Here is a 22,216-nt window from a genome sequence, read left to right on the forward strand (position 1 = left end):
AAAACTTGATATTTTCAGAAAATTTTTCTCTAAATCAATCAACAACACCATGAAGAATTTATCCTCTAAATCGCATGGATTTATCTCTTACCGAATTTGAAATGTTCTGTCCCCAAAATTTAAACTTTAGACGCTCATAACTCAAAAAGTAATGATCGGAAAAAATGTTTTCCTGAGAAAACTTTCATTTTGATAAACTAGCTACATTAGGACTGTTGTATAAATTAGAATTGGAACCGTTTTGGGCTTATAAGCATGTGCTACTTTTCTGTAAGTTGTGTAATTCTGAATTATAGATAAATAAATATACAAATCGAAAAACGTTGAAAAATATCATCAATAGAAAGTTTATTTTTAGACTTTTCACAGCCTTAAGGTGGTTTTCATGCTCACTTTAACTTTTTGTGTAGTTGAGAAGTTGATATTGTGGTAATTATTCATATTGAATGAAAAAGACTAAGAAATCGTGACTAAGACAATTTTTTAGTCTTTTTCATTCTCACTTTAACTATTTGGTATTACCTATTTAAAATTGGTAAATAACAAAACTTTGAGGTTAACATTTTCAGCTTTTACAATAGATGGAGCTCAATGCCATAACGCGTCCACACATTTCAATTGAGTAAAAAAGTGAACGTGAAAATAGTTAACCATGAAGTTTAAAAAGAGATTGTTGACATGATAGGCTACTTTTTGTGTAGTTGAGAAGTTGATATTGTGGTAATTATTCATATTAAATAAAAAGACTAAGAAATTGTCAAAAACTACAGATTTTATTGATAGTTAGAAGACTGGTTTCGTTTGTTACACCATTGTCAATCTCAGATAAACTATGGTGTGACATTGAAACCGGTCTTCTATCAATACTAGTAGTTCTGTGAACAGTAGACCTCGCGCAGTTAAAAATGTTGTGACATCGAAACCGGTCTTCTATCAATACTAGTAGTTCTGTGAACAGTAGACCTCGCGCAGTTATAACGACGTCCCAAACCGTAAGCACATCCACACTGATACACTAACTATTTATTTGATCAGATCATGCTTACACAAGATTAATTATCATATAACGCTTTCCGGAATTTAGCGCGAGAAAACCAGAAGACATCTAGGCGCCCAGACGAGCTGTTATAAGTTCTTTGCATCCTATTTAATAGTGCATAAAAATTGCATTCAATGAGGCATGCAATTTATAGTCTATACAGCTGTTAATTTTTTACCAAGTTACATTGAGATATTGAATTGCATGCGTCATGGCATGCAATTTATAGTCAACTCGACAGCTGATTTATGATGAATAATTCTATAGTCTGATTTTTACTCTAATATTGCATATGAAGGAGGCTCCTTTTTCCTTTTATATTATCCTTGAAATGCAAAATTTCCAAATACGTCGACGCGCAATTTAAAAAGGAACATACCTGTCAAATTTCATGAAAATCTATTACCGCGTTTCGCCGTAAATGCGCAACATAAAAACATATGAACATTAAGAGAAATGCCAAACCGTCGACTTGAATCTTAGACCTCACTTCGTTCGGTAAAAAATCTGTGGTTTTTGACAATTTCTTAGTCTTTTTATTTAAGACTAGTTATTACTTTTTTCATGCAAGAAATTTCTTTTTCCTACAGTTACCTTGAAAAGTGACGATTCCTGCACTGATTACAGAATGAAAAGATTCACTTTTCCGCTCTAGTGCGGGAATAGTATATTTCGCACCTAGGGCCGAAAATGAGACTTTTCCGGCTCGAAATCGGTTTTCAAGTCCGAGGCCGTAGGCCGAGGACTAGAAAAGATTGAGAGCCGGAAAAACATTTTTGCCCATGGTGAGAACGTTATTTTTCGCCACACAGAAAAATAAACAATATAAATACGGTATGAGAATAATTGTTTATTAGGCACTTTCGAAAGCAAAACAGGAAGGTCATAGCTCTAGCAAATCTGAAGTAATCTGAATATTAGGAAATTTTCCAAATATTTTTATTTTTTATTCTGATTTGTCTAAATAACCTAAAAGATTATGTTCAATTATGTAAGAGTTTGAGTTTATACTTTTTATTCTTCCAAATGACAATAAGATGATATTATTATAAATGTTTTGATTCTTATGAATAATAAACACAAATAATGAAGTTATTTGATCAGCTGTTTTAGCACACATGAAATTTGTGCAATCTGAATGTCAACGTCAACAATGCTTGTTGTCATTGACTTCGGAAGTTTAGGTTAGAAGTTCTATCCTACTCTGAAAATCGAATTTGAATAGTTTATAAGATAAATCTTATCTGTATTTTATTCATCCAAATAGAATGATAGTATCTTATTGCAGAATACTTATTCAATTCTAGAAGCATAAACTGATTCCGTTTCATAAACCATTTTGTAAACACGTTCTCATCAAATCAGAATCAGCTGACTTCAAGGTTATTTTACAGCCCTAGGGCCGTAAAACTTTTACCGGCCTGGTCAGAAAACAATCATTTTCGGCCTCCATATGACGCACGAAAACCAGCTCATTACATCCAAGTGGGGCGAAAAAATTTTTCCTGCACTCCAGATTTGCAACATGGCAACACAAAATAGTTGGTGGGTTATATGGAGGATAAGTGCACGAAAACAAACATTAAGTTGGTAACAATGACTGTGGTTAGATTTAGAAAGGAATCATTTCAATGGCTACCCTACATTTATGATAAAATCCCAATCTAGAAATCCAAAACAAGAATAATGTTCATCTTAATCATAATTAAATAATCATCATTTACGAATTCTCATCATTTAATAGTAAATAATAGTTCTTTTCTATTGATGATTATTATTTCAACTGCAAGAAATGAGAAAAGTAGCAAATAAATATACATTATAAAATTCGAATTTTGAGGTTAAATGATTACCGTTCGATATTCAAATAAATAAAAATAATAAAAACATAACAATACTACAATAAATATTCTCTGTTATCTATGTTATTTTTAAAAATATTTTTCAGTTTACTTTGAGCATTTTTCTTGGTAATTTGAGCAAAAGTCTAAATTTCTGAATCGTGTTTCAGTAATTTTTAGCTGGATGAAACAAACTTAGGTACGATTCTTCCCGCTAGGTCGCGCGCTTGTCGGTTCAGCCATGTTGTTGTGTTCAGCCATCTTGCAGCTCGGTTCAGCCAACAAGCTGTTGGCGTGTATTTTGAATGTGAATTTTTTGTTCCATGTGTGTTTTTTTTTAATTCTTGAATGAATAAAAATGAAAACTTTGGCTGAGAATTTTCAACTTCAATTGGATTATTAATTTTTAAATGAATTAAGGTTGTTAATAACAGCATCACACACACACAAACATTTGATGGATTTCAGCCATCATTTTACCCATAATTACCCACTTTTCATATATTCAATGGTAACTGTAGGAAAAATTTAATGTGAAATACGGGCGCAAAGTTCCTCTGCTGCACTCAAGAAGCCATTCCGCCCTCGCCTACGGCTCGGGCGTAAACGTTTCTTTCGGTGCAGCAAACTGTCACTTTGCGCACTAGTTGCACAAATAACTATATACATCTGTAGCACAACCCAATTTAACCAACCAATACAAAGACACTCTGAAAGAAGGCGAAATAGTTCATTTCTCGAAATATTGTTTGTATGAATGGTTTCGAATAGGAAGTTGACCTTCCTCCCAACATTGGCTGACATCAGACGCAACTGCCAGCATTCGCTCATTCCTTGAATGGCAAGCTGGAGTTTGAGTTCACATATAATTATTATATTAGCAAGTAACCCGTGCTCCGCAACGATCTATTTTAAAACTTGACAAACTGAAAACTTGACCGAGTGGAATTTTGAGTTTCAAACAGGCCTATAACCATCCTCGGTCAATTAAGAATCTATATAATTCAAAATTTCAAATTAATCATTTGAGTAGTTGAGACGTGATGATGCGTCAAACATAATTTTCCTATCCCGTACGTGTATAAGCCAGTTCTTTCCTTTGTTATAGTATAGATAAGTTCATCAACTTGGTGCTAACCAAATAAAGTGACAGAACTCAAATCTTGTTTAGAAACCTTCCTCAACTTGATGCCAACCTGACAAAATTAGACTGGTTATTAATATTTAGTTGCCAAATTATAGCCATCTTCTTCGAAGAGGTAGTCTCTCTTGATTATAGTAATACTAGCATGTAACCCGTGCTTCGCAAGGGTCTTTCTTAAAACTTGCCGTAATGAAATCTAGAAGAATTCAAAATAGGCCTATAAGAATCCTCGGTTGATTAAGTATTTATATGCTGCATTTCAAGTAAATCACTATGACCACCTTTCAATTAAAAAAAGAAGTTGGATTCAAAATGGCGGATAAAATTTGTGTGCGACGGAAAACCTGTTTTTACCAATCGGAAAGGATCCCCAATCATACCTATGTTCTAATTTCCCTTTTAAGAGAAACGTTCTGCTGCTTCCTTACAACAACTGAAAGCATGACAAATAATTGAAAACTTGATGTAATCAAATATTGGAGAATTTAAAATAGGTTTATAACCATCCTCGGTTAAGCAAGAATCTATATGCAAAATTTCAAGTTAATTAGTCCAGTAGTTCAGACGTGATGATGCGTTAAACATAATTTGCCTATACTTCACACCTGTATACGTGAATAATCCAGTTCTTTCCTTTATTATAGTATAGAAGATAATAGATGGTTGGATGATTATTGTTATTTTACTAAAAGATAGAATAAGTTGTATAGTTAAATAGTTTCCCTTTCAGAGGGAGTTTTGACAACCCACAAAACTTATTTTCCATTTGAAGATATAATGAAAATGTGCATATGACCCTATCTTTTTGCTCAGCTTGTCAAAATATCCCTCATTTCAATATTAAAATTTTCGACTGACTGTACAGTGAGTCAGTCATCCTAATTTCGATTCTTAATTTCGACCATATGATTTTGTGATTTTTTTATGAAATCGTATGTACCATTAATGGAATTTGAACATTAATTCTGAAAAATCTAGAAGGAAAATTGAAATTTGGGCTTCCATATACACGAGATTGATATTTTTAGAATTTATGTGCACAATTTGGAGATCTTAATCATTCCCGTTTTTCCGGTATGCAATCCACAAGTTGACATGTTTTGATGCGAACAAACGAACACACGAACAAACACAACCCTACTCTCTCTTATTATATAGATATATCAACATATGGTATGTATTCATACATATCTCATGAATGAAATGAACATTAATTCTGAAAAATCTAAAAGGAAAATTGAAATTTGGGCTTCCAGGTGCACGAGATTGATATTTTTAGAAACTATGTGCAAAATTTTGAGATTTAAATCATTCCCGTTTTTCCAGTATGCAATACACAAGTTGACGATGATTTGATGCGAACAAACACAACCCTACTCTCTCTTATTATATAGATGTTAGCCTACCTTCAACCTTTGAGAGTTCGCGAGCACACGCTTCCATGGTGTTTTCACAGGCGACCAATTTGGCCTGCTCTGTCTCCAGTTTCTCCTTATACTGCAACGCTGTCTCCCAGTTATCCTTCAAGTATTCCACATCTTTGGCGGTCAGCCGATTTTCTGTGCTCAACAAGAACCAGAAAAACATACATTTATTGAGGAATAAGAAGGAAAATAAGAAAGAGGAAGAGAGGAAGTGGAAAAAATGAAAAAGGAGTTGAACGGAGAGAGTAGTTGGATTATCCTATTGATAAGTCTGTAAAAAGATCTTTTCCTCCACCTACTGTCTAAAGTAGTTACTTTACTCCCTGAAACCTAATACTAAAGTGTCACTTTTTTGCTCTCGGTAGTAAAAAACTGAAAAACTCCCTAGGGAGTGAAAGTGACTCCATTTAAATAGAGTGACTCTATTTTGAAACTTACATTGTAATAGGTTAGAAGGTCTAAGCTCAGATGAGAAAGCATAATAGAGGTGTCTGTCATTGAGTCAACACTGAATTCAATACCACAACCAGAAATTTGATCAACTCATGGAATATATGTTTGTATGATAATTATTATATTCTTAATATTAGTAGACAATAAAAATTTATACAATTTTCAAAATATTTTATTCTATTCAAAATACCAGCCAACAAATATTTTTGATCTGCAATTCAAATCTGAACCGCGTGATTTGGAGTCAGCCATTTTTGGTAGCTGCTCAGCTGATATAATTGTTACAACTTTTGCCGATAGATAGCGCAATCGGCAGTGCCAATCAGACGACCGGTTTTTAGGTTTTAGATTTAGGTTATGTTGTTAGGAATCATTGTCACCAATACGTAAGTTATTAGAATGATTTTATTTGCTGTTTCTATAAAAAAATGTAGATGGAGGAAAAATGTTGTGTACATCACGAGCGAAAAATACTTTTTCTCCCTCAGGAAAATTGCTGCCCTCGGCTTCGCCTCGGGCTTCAAACTTTTTCCCACAGGGAGAAAAAGTCGTACTTTTCACTCTAGATATACAAATAACTATTGTGCTGTAGTACAGGGTGGACAAAGGGAAAGTCGTAACTAAAGTCTTTTAGGCCAGGATAGCCGAGACGACTTATTTATTTACTAATTTAAAGACTAAGGCGTTGCACCCCTCATGCCCGGTTGCAGAGTCGTCAAATAGACTTAAAAACAGGCAGTTAACTAATTTTCGGAGCCATAAATTCACTTTCCGTTGCACAGATGTCAAAGTAAACTATAGCTCCAATAAAACTAAAAACGCCCATTTAGACACATGAATTCGTTGCACAGTCGTCAGAAATAGCTTATTTATTTCTCCAATAGCTAAAAACGGTCAGTTAAGTTATGGGCCCGAAGTCGTGCTGTTAAATCCAAAATCTACTCCCTCCAAATGCATTTTAGAGGTTGTGATAGCTTTTTTTGAAAGAAGTTTACGAAAAACCATCTGTATATATAAGTAAATTATTTTTCCTCTCCCTATGTTTTTTTAAGTTGATAACCTCCAAATCGCTAAATATGGTGAGAAATCTCGCCAAAAGCCAAGAGTCGCCATATTGTTTATCAATTTTATGTGAGGTCTTTTAGGCCTGTTCACAGTGATGTCGATTGAAACTTTCCCCGATGCCAAGACGTTGATTGGATAGAAGCATGTAAGGAAAAAAGTGAATAGAGCTGCAGTGTGACTTGTGTGATGCTAATTCGAGATATAGCTTAATTTGCTTCGGCAAACGACTGTGCAACGACCAACCATTTATGTCAGTGATTTTAAACCATGCCTCACATAGCTGTGTTTGATTTTATGTAACGATTCTGCAACCGGGCATCAGTGTGCTAGAGCTACCTGGTCGTGGGTTCGAATCCCACCGGTAGACATGGACGTATGATCATCTCATCAAATCACCCTCGCACTTTCCACTACCCACGCACAAGTAAACAACTCATGTGGGAATCATTCGCATTGGAAATAAGTATGAAAGAGTAATTATTATAGAAAAATTGTTACCAGTGACTCGCGTTGATCTCATTTTCCGTATCTTTTCCAAACATTTGTTGTATTTATCTGCGTCGAATATCTGATCGAACCGCTCCTTAACTGTTTTGCCTTCTTCCATTGGCCTACAAACAAAAATAACACACTTATACAGAGTGAGTCATATGTATGGGAACCCCTCAATAAGTTGGAGACTGTTGTAGATATAATACTGTAACTTTTAGGATAGCTTATTGGTCAAATACTCTACCTTTTGACGTACAACTGAATTTTAACCCCTCATTAAGGGGTGACTTAGGGGTTGTAACTCGAATATTTTGAATGTAAACACCCATTGTCAGGTACATCATTTTAAAGGCCTTTTTAAAAAAGAAAGATGACATCAATAAAAATTTTCTATGATACATGTATCCAAAATGGCGGCTGATTGAAGTTTTAGTTTTTAAAGGAATGAGGGGTTATAACTCGAATATTTTGAATGTAAACACCCATTGTGTGATAAATAATTTTTCGCCCCACTTGGATGTAATGAGCTGGTTTTCGTGCATCTATGGAGGCCGAAAGTGATTGTTTTCTGACCAGGCCGGTAAAATTTTTACGGCCCTAGGGCTGTAAAATAACCTTGAAGTCAGCTGATTCTGATTTGATGTGAACGTGTTTACAAAATGGTTTATGAAACGGAATCAGTTTATGCTTCTAGAATTGAATAAAGTATTATGCAATAAGATACTATCATTTTATTTGGATGAATGAAATACAGATAAAATATATATTATAAACTATTCAAATTCGATTTTCAGAGTATAATAGAATCTAACCTCAAACCCCCAGTACTGCGTTTATCACGGAACATGGTGGATAAACGGAATCATCTTATGCTTCTAGAATTCAATAAAGTATTCTGCAATAATATAATATCATTTTATTTGGATGAATAAAATACAGATAAGATATATATTATAAACTATTCAAATAATTCGATTTTCAGAGTAGGATAGAACTTCTAACCTAAACTTCCGTTGACATTCAGATTGGCCAAATTTCAAGTGTGCTAAAACAGCTGATCAAAAAACTTTTCATTATTTTGTGTTTATTATTCAAGAATCAAAACATTTATAATAATATCATCTTATTGTAATTTGAAAGAATAAAAAGTATAAACTGAACCTCTTACATAATAGAACATAATCTTTTAGGTTATTTAGACAAAATATCAGAATAAAAAATAAAAATACTTGGACAATTTCCTGATATTCAGATTACCTCAGATTTGCTAGAGCTATGACCTTTCCTGTTTTGCTTTCGGAAGTGCCTAATAAACAATTATTCTCATATTTATATTGTTTATTTTTCTGTGTGGCGAAAAAGAACGTTCTCACCATGGGCAAAAATGTATTTCCGGCTCTCAATCTTTTCTAGTCCTCGGCCTACGACCTCGGACTTGAAAACTGATTTCGAGCCAGAAAAGTCTCATTTTCGACCCTAGGTGCGAAATATACTATTAAAGGCCTTTTCAAAACTAGAAAGATGACATCAATGAAAATGTTCTATGATACTTTTACACTAAATGGCGGCTGATTAAACTGTATCAATTATTTATTTTAAAACTAAAACTTCAATCAGCCGCCATATTGGATAAAAGTGTCATAGAACATTGTTATTGATGTCATCTTTTTGATTCAGGAAGGCCTCTAGGATGATGTATCACACAATGGGTGTTTACATTCAAAATATTTGAGTTACAAACCCTCATTTTCTTAAAAGCTAAAACTTCAATCAGCCGCCATTTTGGATACAAGTATCATAGAACATTTCAATTGATGTTATCTTCCTTGTTTTAAAAAGACCTTTAAAATGATGTACCACACAATGGGTGTTTACATTTGAAATATTCGAGTTACAACCCCTAAGTCACCCCCTTATGAGGGGTTGAAATTCAGTTGTACGTCAAAAGGTAGAGTATTCGACCAATAACTTATTCTGAAAGTTACAGTATTATATCTACAACAGTCTCCAATTTATTGAAGGGTTCCCATACATATGACTCACTCTATAATTATAAACATATAACATCCAGGAATTACAATACACTTCAATGCCTGAAGTCAGATATTTACTATAGAATGAATATATATATATATATATATATATATATATATATATATATATATATATATATATATATATTCAGTAAAATATGATATTAATATGAAGAAAGATAATGAATTATTATTCTATGATTTTTATCATGGACAAAACATATGAACTATTCTAAACTATGGTACCTAAATGAAAATATCATTAAAATTCAACATAATGTTCAAATGTGAAGTATCAAATACTATCAGGCACTGCTTGACTTTGTAAAGTTTTTTGACAAAAAATAAATTGAACCGAACTTAACTAATTTATTTCTAAAATAGCATCATAGTACCCTTTTTGAAAAGTTTTAAATATAAAACAACATATGGTAAACACAAATTCAGAAATTTAGTAGCCCTGAATAATTATATACATTTTGACTAATTTATATTCAGTATTTTTCTTCTCAGCCTTTTCCCATTCAGTGGGGTCGGCGTTTCGAGTTAGCCGCTTCCAGGAGTCTCGGTCGAGGGCTTCCTTTGGTGTTAGTCCCTTCTCTACAAGATCTTGGGCGATACAATTTTCCCATTTCTTCCAGGGTACTAATTTGTATTCACTAATTTATTAAAATATATTAGAAATTAGGATCGAGTCCACGTGAAAATTATGTAATATGAAATATATATATTGTAATTTTGTGATAATTACATAATTACATATTATGTAATTATGAAATATATTCCCCGATCCAAGGACCGTGGCAGACACCGGAAGTTAGAAGTGAGTTGTCTGTAATTATAATCAGTTGAATGGCAACAAAATTATATTTATTTTATTTATTTATTGATCTATTTACTTGAGTAAGTAAGAATTTTCATGATTATGAATAATTCAATAATATTATGATGAGATATTTCAATGACTAAATATAATAAATAGATTGAAATATAATTTATGACTAATAGAATAGATTCACTTGGAAGTTGGGCTCAACTCACACTTACGTTACTCCGGTCGAGAAGAGACTCGACTCTAGTGGAGAGCATGTGTTTTCAAATGGTGACACTCAGACCAGTCGATTCTAGTCTCCACGACTGTCACCATTGGAAAACTCATGCTCTCGACTAGAGTCGAATCTCTTCTCGACCTGAGTCGCGTAAGTGTGAGTTGAGCCTCAGACTCCAAATCTTACCAGCACGACTGTTCTTGGTGGCAAAATATGACATAGTTGAGAATTGGCTTTGAAACTCCAATGAAGTTGCACATCTGCTCATCAGTATCAATACATCTGTTGCTAATCGTATTTTTCTGAAAAAATCAAGAAATAAATTTACAAATTTCTTGAAATAATCAATAATCTATACAATAATGAAGGAAAGAACTGGCATATGAACAAATTATGTTTGACGCATCATCACGTTTGAAATACTGGACTGATTAACTTGAAATTTTGCATATAGATTCTTAAGGCAAAGACTAAAAATAAACTTTCTACTGGTGATATTTTTCAAAGTTTTTCTATTTGTTTATCATGAAGCTATCAAAATGAAAAAGTTTTCTCAGGAAAACATTTTTTTCTGATCATTACTTTTTAAGATATGAGCGCTTAAAGTTTAAATTTCTGGGACAGAACATTTCAAGTTCGGTAAGACATGAATCCATGAGATCCAGAGGATAGATTCTTCATGGTATTGTAGATTACCAAAATACACTCACACAACTTTCCTTGCTCATTGATCTATAAGCCTCATTCTTAAACGAAGATTCGGGGAATAACATTATGCCGATTGGCGGCAAAATAATTGAAACTATGATTATACTATTGTTATTGTTTTCAGAGTACATTTTCCTTTGTTTGAATTATGAAATTTGAGGATTTTTTAAAAGTGGTCAAAACAGCTGTCCTACAAATAAAATATCGAAATGTTGTGTTCTTTTGAATAAACTGCTCTACCTACCTACCTCACGCACGAGAAGGAGGTTACAAAGTAAATTTCTCAAGGATGGGGTGGACCCCCTGTTAATTTCCCAGGGAGGAGACTCATGACAGTTAATACAGACATACAGGGTATGAATTAAAAAAAAAAATCGGTCAAGTCATTTTTGAGAAAATCGTGATAGAAATTTAACAAAATTCATTCTTCTCAGGAATATTACGGAGCTCCTGCAATTTTCCCAGAAATGAGACTCATGTCAGTTGATAGGGCTTATAAATAGCTATCTAAGGTATAAATTTGAAGAAAATCGTTAGAGCCGTTTTCGAGAAAACCGTGAAAAATATGGTTTTTTAGACATTATCCGCCATTTTGAATTGAATTTTATTGAATTTCTTATTGTCGGATCCTCATGGTATAGGACCTTAAGTTTAAAATTTCAAGTAAATCGGTTAATTAGGAATGGAGTTATCGTGTTCACAGACACACACACACACACACACACACCACACAACACACACACACACACACCACACACAACACACACACAACACACACACACACACACACACACACACACACACACACAACAACACACACACCACACACACCACACACCCACACACACACACACACACACACACACACACCACACACACACACACACACACACACACACACACACACACACACCACACACACACACACACACACACACACACACACACACACACACACACACACACACACACACACACAACACACACACCACAACACACACACACACACACACCACACCACACACACACACACACACACACACACACACACACACACACACACACCAACACACACACACACCACACACACACAACACACACACACACACACATACTGGAACAAGGTAACAAACGGGAGGTGAGAAATGAACATACATTGCGGGGAGGCTGATTTACACACATTTACACACATGTTGGAGACTTAATTTTTGTTTTAGAAAGTATATTAATATGTGTTGAATACAGTTGTAACTTTTTTTTCTGTTAACTTGAAAAAAAAATTACGCATTAAACCTACAAAAAGGGGAGAAATGTGTGTACACTTTCACTGAACAAACCGAGGAGAAATGTGTGTACACTTCCACTGCACAAAGCGGGGAGAAATGGTGTGCACACTTCAAACCCACATTCCGGGGAGGAATTGTGTGTTTAGTTTAACTTACAAAGCGGGGACAAAACCGGTTCTTAACACAAGTTCTGCCTGCAACACTTATTTCGATATTTACTATTCTATTTGATCATAGAATACAATATCGTATGGGTCTTCGAAAGCCAGTTACATGCACGTTGATTTTTGTACGATTGTTTTTTGCCATCCTTATGAATTCGAATAAGTGCAACTTGTCAAACATCATCTGTTTGATCTAATAGAATTTTATAAGGACGGTTAAAAATCGATGTGTATGTAACTGGCTTTTACTAAACAGGCTTCACGAATTACAATACGATAATAGGATAGTTGATACAATACATGGTTTTAATTCAGATTCATTCATTGATAGAAATAAAAGGAGATTCCGGTGTCGATAGCATCGAAGTCACCAGGCTGGTCGGGATCATTTATGAATTTCTCAGTATGCAGTATCCACTCAGCAGCTCTAATACAAACACAAACATTAGTCTCGTTTTACTTGGAATAGTAAGACATTATTTCATTATGTCCATTATTACAATAGATCAATTCAGATCCAGTTAGCTGTTAGAGTAATATAATGTAATTACATTCTATACTCACTTTTCAGATCAGCACAATGTTTATAGCCTACTGTATGCAGTGAGTATAGAATGTTACATTCTATACTCACTGACTGCATATTTATACTGTGTAATAGATTTTATTGATTGTTGCAAAGATTTTAAGTCAATGATTCAACAGGAAATCCATGGTAATATTCAACGATTTCAACCTAATGAATTAGATTGTTGTATGACAAAATTGAAATCCCGACAACGTAAATAATTCAGTGAAGTTAACTGTACAAGGTTACTTTCTCTCGTATTTTATTGAGTGATAATGGGAGATGATTTCTGATTCCATATTTGGATTCAACCTTTTGAAGTTTGAAACTTTCAAAGCTGGAATTTTTTTTTAAACTAGAACTTTTAGGGCCGGTTTCCGAGCTCAGGATTTAGCTAAGTCCCAGACTCTAAACAGCAATAGTCAGAAAATTGGCTTTCCAAAAGGTCAGCTTTTATAATAGAAGTCTTAGTTTTCATTTTCTCATTTCTATAATTGGAAACGTTTTTCCTTGACGGAATTAGACATTCCTGAATAATACAAAATAGCTGAAACTTTACACTATTTTCTCTTTATTTTATTTTGTGTTCAATTTTATAGTTTTTCGAGATTTAATTCAAACGTGACTATGACAATGACTGCGACTACGCCCTGTCTTGGAAAACCAAATTTCTGACTCCAGCTGTTTAAAGTCTTGGACTAAGCTAAATCCCGAGCTCGGAAACCGGCCCCTAATGTTTTAAAATGTTCATGTTTGAACTTTTCAAGAGTGTTTAAAAGCTTCTAAAAACCTTTACCTGTGAGGCAGAAGTATTATTATCTTAGTAGGTACATTTTTACTAAACATAACTTTATGATAATGTAAAAGCTATATTAAAAACTGCTGTAACTCCCTTGTTTTTGGGTATTTTCGAAAATGGGACTTACGCTTTAAAAAATTTGTGGTCGCTGAATCCAAATCCGAATACTTTGAGAAAAGTAATGAGTCATACTCTGAGCAAACGCGTCTGAAATTTGAGATCCCCTTGTGAAAGCCTTCGAGCTGCGAAATATGAAATGATCTGAAATATGATCTTCAGGAGACGGGATTCTGCCGTGTGAAACTAGCCTAAGAAAAACACGACGGCCTTTTTCACTCCCCCCACCATGATTTCTCAGTAGCTTGACCCTAACATTTACATGATCCTAGAAAGTAGTCTACACCTATGTTCACAGAATAATTCAGAATAATGTATCCTATTTGAAAGAGTGGATGCATGCAAAAAAAAAACAACTTTCAAAGATCCATGTTCATCAAGCCTTCTGTTAGCTGCAAGAGATATTCTGTATCTTTGTGAGTATCTTTGGAAGGCTCCTTTTCCTTTTATATTATCTTTGAAATGCAACATTTTGAAAAACTTTGTATGTCGACGCGCAATTTAAAAAGGAACATACCTGTTAAATTTCATGGAAATATATTGCCGTATATCGCTGTGAATGCGCAACATATAAACATAAAGAGAAATGCACAGCCGTCGACATGAATCTTAGACCTCACTTCGCTCGGTCAATTATATACAGTGATGTCGGAGTAATGAGGGATTCCTTCTCTTTTCATATTATCCTTAAAATGCAAAATTTGAAAAAAACCTTGTGTATTAATACATCGACGCGCAGTTGAAAAAGGAATATTTCTGCCAAATCTCATAGAATTCTATCAACGCGTTACATACATACAGACAGACAGACAGACAAAAGAAAATCCGAGTTAAAACATAGACCTCACTACAATAATTATTATGATGTAAAACTTTTGTGGGCTATTATTAATTATGCTAGGCTATTTTTGAGACTTGAATGCCAAGCTGAAGATTTTATTACTTTAGATTACATCAAACACTCAATGGAATTATCGAATGTGCATCCATTCACTAAGAGATTGGAAGTGAGCGAAAAATCTAACAAAATAAAAAATAGCAAAGGATAACATAATATTAAACGAACATGACTAATTACAATAAAATATTGTGATGCGAAACTGTTGTAAATATTATTCACATAAAAATTAAAAATAATGTAGCCTATTTATAAGAATGGATGACTGCAAAAAATACATGAAAATATATATTATAGATAGTTACTGATTAATATCATGTTGATAAAGTATGAATATAAAGTGAAACATCATTCATTTTAATTTTGGAGTTTTTGTATTGAACATTTATATTGATACTTTTGCCGCCAGTACTCAAACTCCAGTTTTGCAGGCAGCGCTTATGTATTATTTAGATTATCGAAGTTACTTTTTGTGTGTTTTTGTGTGTAATAGCAAGACAGGTTAGGGCAATTGTATCATACTTTTCAGAATGGGGTTGAGTATAACCAATACCTACTATTACTATTACCTACTATGAAGTAATAGTAGGTATTGGTATAACATGTAACAGCCAATGCCCAGGTTGTGACGTCACACTTATAACAAATCTTGTATTGCGTTCTCGGTGTTGAGGTTATGAACCAGAAAATGTGTGAATTAATGCGTTATGAACACCAGACTGAAAGAGTCCATACAAGATCTGGTTCAACCGTCAGAATCGCAGGAGACATAAACACTATCACACCCTTAATATTTCAGATAGATTGTATTAATATTTCTGATGTTAGGATCGCTGTTATCGGCAATTCAATATCAAACTCACTTAATATCCGTCTCCATTCAGAATACCAACCACACTTTTATCTTAAACAATGCCTTGCGATCAATGTTCGATATCGGTCGCCAGGTATCTCAAAAGAATTCAATACATATTTTTATGAACGCTCAAAGTATACAACCACAAAATTCCTTTCCTGTCACTAAGTATACTATATAATTTGGCGTATTACACGGTAGTCCAAATATTTTCTTGACAAACAACCTCAGAAATTTTTCTAGTTCTTCTCTCTCCGCATATCCCAATACCTGTGCTGCATATGTTACAACTGCTTTACTTATCGAATCAAAAATTCCTCATTTCATTGACAGAGGTGCTTCATCATTCAAAATGAGTCTTCGCCATACACTATTAATCCCAAATCTGGCAGCTGTTATCTTACATTTAAAATGTGCGGTTAGGGCAAGTCTTGATGAAAAAACAACTCGCAGGTATCTGTACTCATTCACTGTTTCAATAACTTCATTTCCATAGTACCACTTCTCTCTTTCTCCCAATCGTCCTCCTCTTCTGAAAACTACAATCTTGGATTTAGCCATGTTCACTGTGAGATTCCACCTTATGCAATATCCCTTTAACTTATTTATCATTGACTGCAGATGTCGAGGATTCTCAGACAACAATACCACGTCATCAGAATATAACAGCGAATTTATCAGCCTCTGCCCAACATAATATACCTCCACCAATAACATCACTCAAATCATTCAAAAATAGTGTGAATAGCAACGGGGAGAATACGCATCCCTGTTTAAATCCATTTCTGGTTTCAAAGTATTCTGTTAAGTTACCCTCCATACAGGAGACTTCGTATTTCTATAGACTACTCAACATCGCAATAAATTTAGTCGACACTCCCAATTCACTCAGTTAAAAAATAAAGCCTCTCTGTCCACACTATCGTAGCAAAAAAAGAAACAGTACAACTTCTTTGTAGGTCTATTCAACGTTTTCATTACTATATTGAATAGAACAAAAATATTATCAGTAGCCGAATAACCTCTCCGAAAGCCACACTGATTCTCTTTAATAATCTTTTCTCTTTCCTCCCACAACTGCAACCTTCTCAGTAAAATAAATGAAAATACTTTAGCGACAGCATTTATAAAAGATATGGCTCTATAATTATTCACTTCATTAGTATCACCTTTTTTATGCAATAGAAATATAATTGAACGTGGAAACCCTGTTGGTATCTGTCCACCTCTGACGATGGCATTGGAAAAAGTCAAAATAATCTCTTTGTAATTTTTTGACGCATTCTTGTAAAACTCAACAGGAACTCTGTTATCACCTGGAGCCTTATTGTTGCGCATTGTCTTGAAGGCACTTTCCAATTCATTCATATCTATGTCTTTGTCAAGAGTTTGATCTTCAACATTCCTCGCCGCATAATATGTGACTACCCCGCAAACTGATCCAAACACTCGTCTGAAGTGTTCAACCCAATCCTCAGCACTCACAGTTCCCGAAATCTTGAACTCTCTACACTTGAATTTCTTTATCAGAGCCCACAAATCACTGGAATCCTTGACTCTTCTGAATTGTTCTTTTATATCGCTGTAATACGCTTGCCTTTTACTCTTACATAGCAGTTTGTATTCCTTTACTACCTTCATATAATTTCTCTCACCTGCTCCGAATTTGATTTTCTAAACACATTCAATAGGCTGAACACTCGCTTTCTCATAACCGCACACTCTTTGTCGAACCACTTTTCTCTCCATCCTTCTCTCTTTCTATCAGGTTGGGGCACATAATTTGCAGCTCTATATACAAGATTATTTAATACTTCATAAGTCTCTTCACTACTCTCGGGAAGACCATTTATTTCTCTACAAGCATTGGTGAGTTTAGATATATATTCATTCTTCCTCGCTTCCTTCCATTTCAACTTCGGTAAGAGTGGTAAAATTGTGCTCTCTCTTTCTAGAGTATCAACCGTGATTAGCGTAGCTTCAATTGGGAAATGATCAGATAAAAATTCTGGCACAATAGAAAATTTTCCAACTATTTGCGCTAATTCGACAGCCATGCAACATAGATCTATCACGGAATCCCTCTGCCTATAAAAGTAAAGTCTCCCCACCTATCTCCACTTATCCTTCTATTCATAATGATGAAATTAAAAACCTCACAGAACTCCAATATTTTCTTACCTTCATATTAATCACCTCATCCTTTGACTCTTGCTTATTACTCAGTGCATTTCCCAATTCTATTACATCTGTTAATTCCGACATGTCCTGTCCATTTCCTATTCTACCGTTAAAATCTCCAATTAAAATCATATTATTTCTATTATGCTCTTGCACTATCATAAACTCCCATAATGTATTGAATTCTCTCTCCCATTCCATGTCTCCTCCACCACTCAGGTAAATTGGAACTATATAATATTCATCCCGTTGTCCTGCATTCATGTGAATAACTTTCCTCTCAAGCGCATCGATTACCTTACAAAAACTCTCTATTCTTTTACTAATTTCTATTAACTTTCCTCCCTTTGCTCAACCTCAGTTTGATTCTCCAACTGCGAATTCCCAGTATAAATTGTAATCTGGAAAACAGTTTTCAAAATACAATTGCTTTCCTCTTTCAACAAACGTCTCCAATAGTACAAAAACATCATAATTACAAATAAAATTATATACTTGAACAATCTTACCACTTAATCCAGCCACATTGTACGCTACTATACTCAACTGCCCCTTCTCACATGGACTGACGGCGTTATCTCAGCGGTTGCGGTCTTCGTCCTCGCCGCCTCGCTCCTCCTCATCACACATGCTCCCGCTCACGGCCCGCATCACACTCTCATCGAACATGCTCCCGATCTTCTGCAGCCCATCCTCTCCCTCCGAGACCAGTCCATTCTCCTCATCCAGCGTGAAAACCCGACTATTCACGATTAAACGATCCACTTCAACCGATACTCTCCTCTCACTCCCGGAACTTGTTTCTTCAACTCGCCAAGCACCCGAAAAAGCTTTGATCGTCGTTTTCTTGTGTCGAAAGCAAAGTCTTTATGAATCACAAACTGTGTACCCTTCAGCTTCCTACTGTTTCTCGTGATGAAATGGATGTCCTGATCGTCCGGAAAATGCGCAATGATTGGCCCGTTATCTATTTTCTTGCCCAATGCATGTGCTCGATTAACCCAGGTACCTGCTCGTGCCCCCAAATGACTCACACAAAAGTCTTTGACAGTTCTCACGTAATCCACTGTTGCACATTCATATTTCAGCCCGCGAAAAATTATATTGTTCCTTCTCGATCTATTTTCAAAATTTTCCATCTTCCTGATTATGAGATTATTCTGAATTTTTTGAGCAACAATTTGATTTCTTAACTTTTATTCTCGACAGAGAGTTTATTCACTTTTTCAATTAGACCATTTAAATCCACCTTTGTAGCTAGCAGCGCGAGTTTTTCATCCATAGCCTTACTAAACCGCTTTTCAAAACGGTCAAATAGTGATTCAATAAAGTCTGAGTTCACATTACCGGAAGCTTTAACACTTGGGTCTGGAGCACGCTTTTTCTGTTCCATCTCTTCGAGCTCAGGCGAACTTTTAGCACGAGGACTCTTCTTAGCACTATCGTCCGGTGAAAAGTATTGTTAGATACTGTTCTTATTCATTCAGCTTCGAATATTTCGATTCACTTGAGAACAATTTCAATTTCACAAATAAAAAACAAATTGATAATTCAATTTATTACGAAAGAACTTTTAGCTCTAGGTCTCTTTTTAGCACTACCGTCTGGTGGATACTTTTTTTATTAATTTAAACTTTGAATATTTCGATTCACTTGAAAACAATTTCACAAATAAATAACAAATTGATAATTCAATTTATTACGAAAGAACGTTTTACGTTAAACATGCACTAAATGAACCGATTAAGCACGACCCGTCCGGAAACTTGAGATAAGAGAGCAAACAATTCTGCGACCGCTCCGTTCAACAGCTCACTATCAACTCCTAATTTGAAAACATACGATTTGAAATCGAAAAGTTGTCAGTTGTAATTGGGGAATGATTTTAAAAAACCAATACTTTTATTTTCCATAACTGTACTCATAAAAAATAATATGATAATATATTTTATATTCAAATGAAACGTTTAGTTTTTAAATAAAAAATATTTTTGAGCCCCAAAATCCATTGGAGAGTTACCGAATTGCTTGATCAAGAGATTCAATTGATTGATGATAAAGTTCAATTGCGCCGTGAACATAGAGAATTTGATCTTCATCAAGTTCAAATGTTTGGAGACAAAAGTCGTGTTGCCAATACATACATAGAAATGATTCTCATTAATCATTCGTGAACAGTACAGGGGAAATAATATTTCACAATTGAAAATAATAATTTCACACATACAAAGCCTATGGAATACTGTGTACGTAGTACAGTATCCTTTCCTGCTCAAATCAAACCTGTACTGTAGGCTACAGAAGAGTCACGACATGTCAATTGGAAAATTTTCTCATTTTCAAATGTCTGCTCATGATATGATATCTTCTCATTTACATTTGACGATTTCTCAAATACAATTCACTACTCTCAATTACATGTGTGATGACTTCCTAAATACAATTGACTATTCTCATTTAGGCTACATCTGACATTCTCTCAATTACAAGTGACTATTCTCAAATACAATTGATACTTTCTCAAATTAACTTTTTACTTTCTCAAATAAAATTGGAAAAGGTGTTGTGACTACTATTTTTTTTTTTTTTTTTTTGAGCAGGGTATGATTACTAAATCTTTTCTCCGGAACAACGTCTTTTCACAAAAAGTGAGCATGCCGTACACAAGTAAAATATTCAATCCAAGGTTTACAAGAGAGTTTTTGCAAGGATTGACAGACACAGAAGAAAATGTCAATATGGAGAGAAACTAAGAGACAAATTTCATTTTATCATAGGCTATCCTGATCTTGAGATACAATGTTAGGTTAGCAAAGTTTGAGGCATCCGCTTCTCTAAAACAGTAAGTGAATTCTCAGTGAAGCCTGTTCAAGAATATAAACTTACTGACGTGCTATTCTTGAATCATAACAAGCTTCCCATTCGCATCATTCTAGCAATAACCCAAATTCAATGCGGAAAATTCTCGGGAAATTGTGTTACCAAGTCACCATTGATTGTGATGAACCTAATTTGGCGTTGAATTGTAGAGGATTTTATTCTCTTGGAAACAGTTCTGGATTTTTTCACTATGAAAGGTTTTTGAGTTATATGGAGAAAAAACAGGTATTTTTAACACTGTAAGGTTAGCAGAGGGTATTTTTTTGTGAAGAATCATTTTCAGACTATTTGTACCAAATAACTAAAAAATCAGTACCACAATACATTCTGGCAGCATGTTTCCTCGCTCCCTTCTCATGTCTCAAGTGAATGAACAGAAAAATAAACTATGAATTCGCTAAGCTGTGACTCAATGAGTCTGAACGAAAAAGGAGATGAGTTGCTGATTCATAAATTCACGGCAAGCCCCATAGCAAACCAGTTACTTCGAACAGTGAAGGAGACAATGGAGATATGCAGGGATATGCAAGTACCCCGCATTGTATGCTCAGTCCGTAAATGAGTTTTGTGTAAGTGTGTATTAGCGATCGTAGCACAACGTGGTGGCAATTTTGGAAACTGGAGTGTATGCCAATTAGGTGGAGTACTAACAAAATGGGGAGATTTTTTTTTATTAAGTTTTTACATGGTTTTAAGCATGTAGAAGTGATTTTTACTAAAATTGAGCAGTGACACTACGGGGTCTCCCCTTAGTGTACACACCTCCCCTTAATGTGCTGTGTATACTTGATTGTCTCCCCGTATTATACCTTGTTCCAACACACACACACACACACACACACACACACCACACACACACACACCACACACACACACACACACCACACACACACACCACACACACACACATCCACTCACACACACACACAGACCAACACCCAAAAATCATGTTTTTGGACTCAGGGGACGTTGAAATTGGGGTACCTTAAATTTTTTTGGAAAGCAATACTTTCCTTACCTATGGTGATAGGGCAAGGAAAGTAATGAAACGTATAGAAAACATAAAATTGGGGTACCTTGAATTTTTTTGGAGAGCAATACTTTCCTTACCTATGGTAATAGGGCAAGGAAAGTAAAAAAAGCCATAACTCCCTTGTTTTCGGGTATTTTCGAAAATGGGACTTATGCTTAGAAGAATTTGGGGTCGCTGAATTCAAAT

At 34.7% G+C, this 22,216-nt stretch overlaps 1 protein-coding gene across 1 annotated transcript in view; it reads right to left on the reverse strand.

Moving 5' to 3' along the window:
• Positions 1-22,216, reverse strand: part of LOC120353493 (DNA repair protein RAD50-like) — a 36,558-nt gene that overhangs the window by 12,117 nt on the left and 2,225 nt on the right. Inside the window, exons 3-5 of the mRNA XM_039437321.1 lie at positions 10,727-10,842; positions 7,465-7,577; positions 5,431-5,583 (exon numbers count right to left, since the gene is read on the reverse strand). Coding sequence (XP_039293255.1) covers positions 5,431-5,583; positions 7,465-7,577; positions 10,727-10,842 — 382 coding nt within the window. The remainder of the gene's footprint in view (positions 1-5,430; positions 5,584-7,464; positions 7,578-10,726; positions 10,843-22,216) is intronic.

This window comes from Nilaparvata lugens, chromosome 11 (assembly GCF_014356525.2).
Source record: "Nilaparvata lugens isolate BPH chromosome 11, ASM1435652v1, whole genome shotgun sequence".
Taxonomy (NCBI): Eukaryota; Metazoa; Arthropoda; class Insecta; order Hemiptera; family Delphacidae; genus Nilaparvata; species Nilaparvata lugens.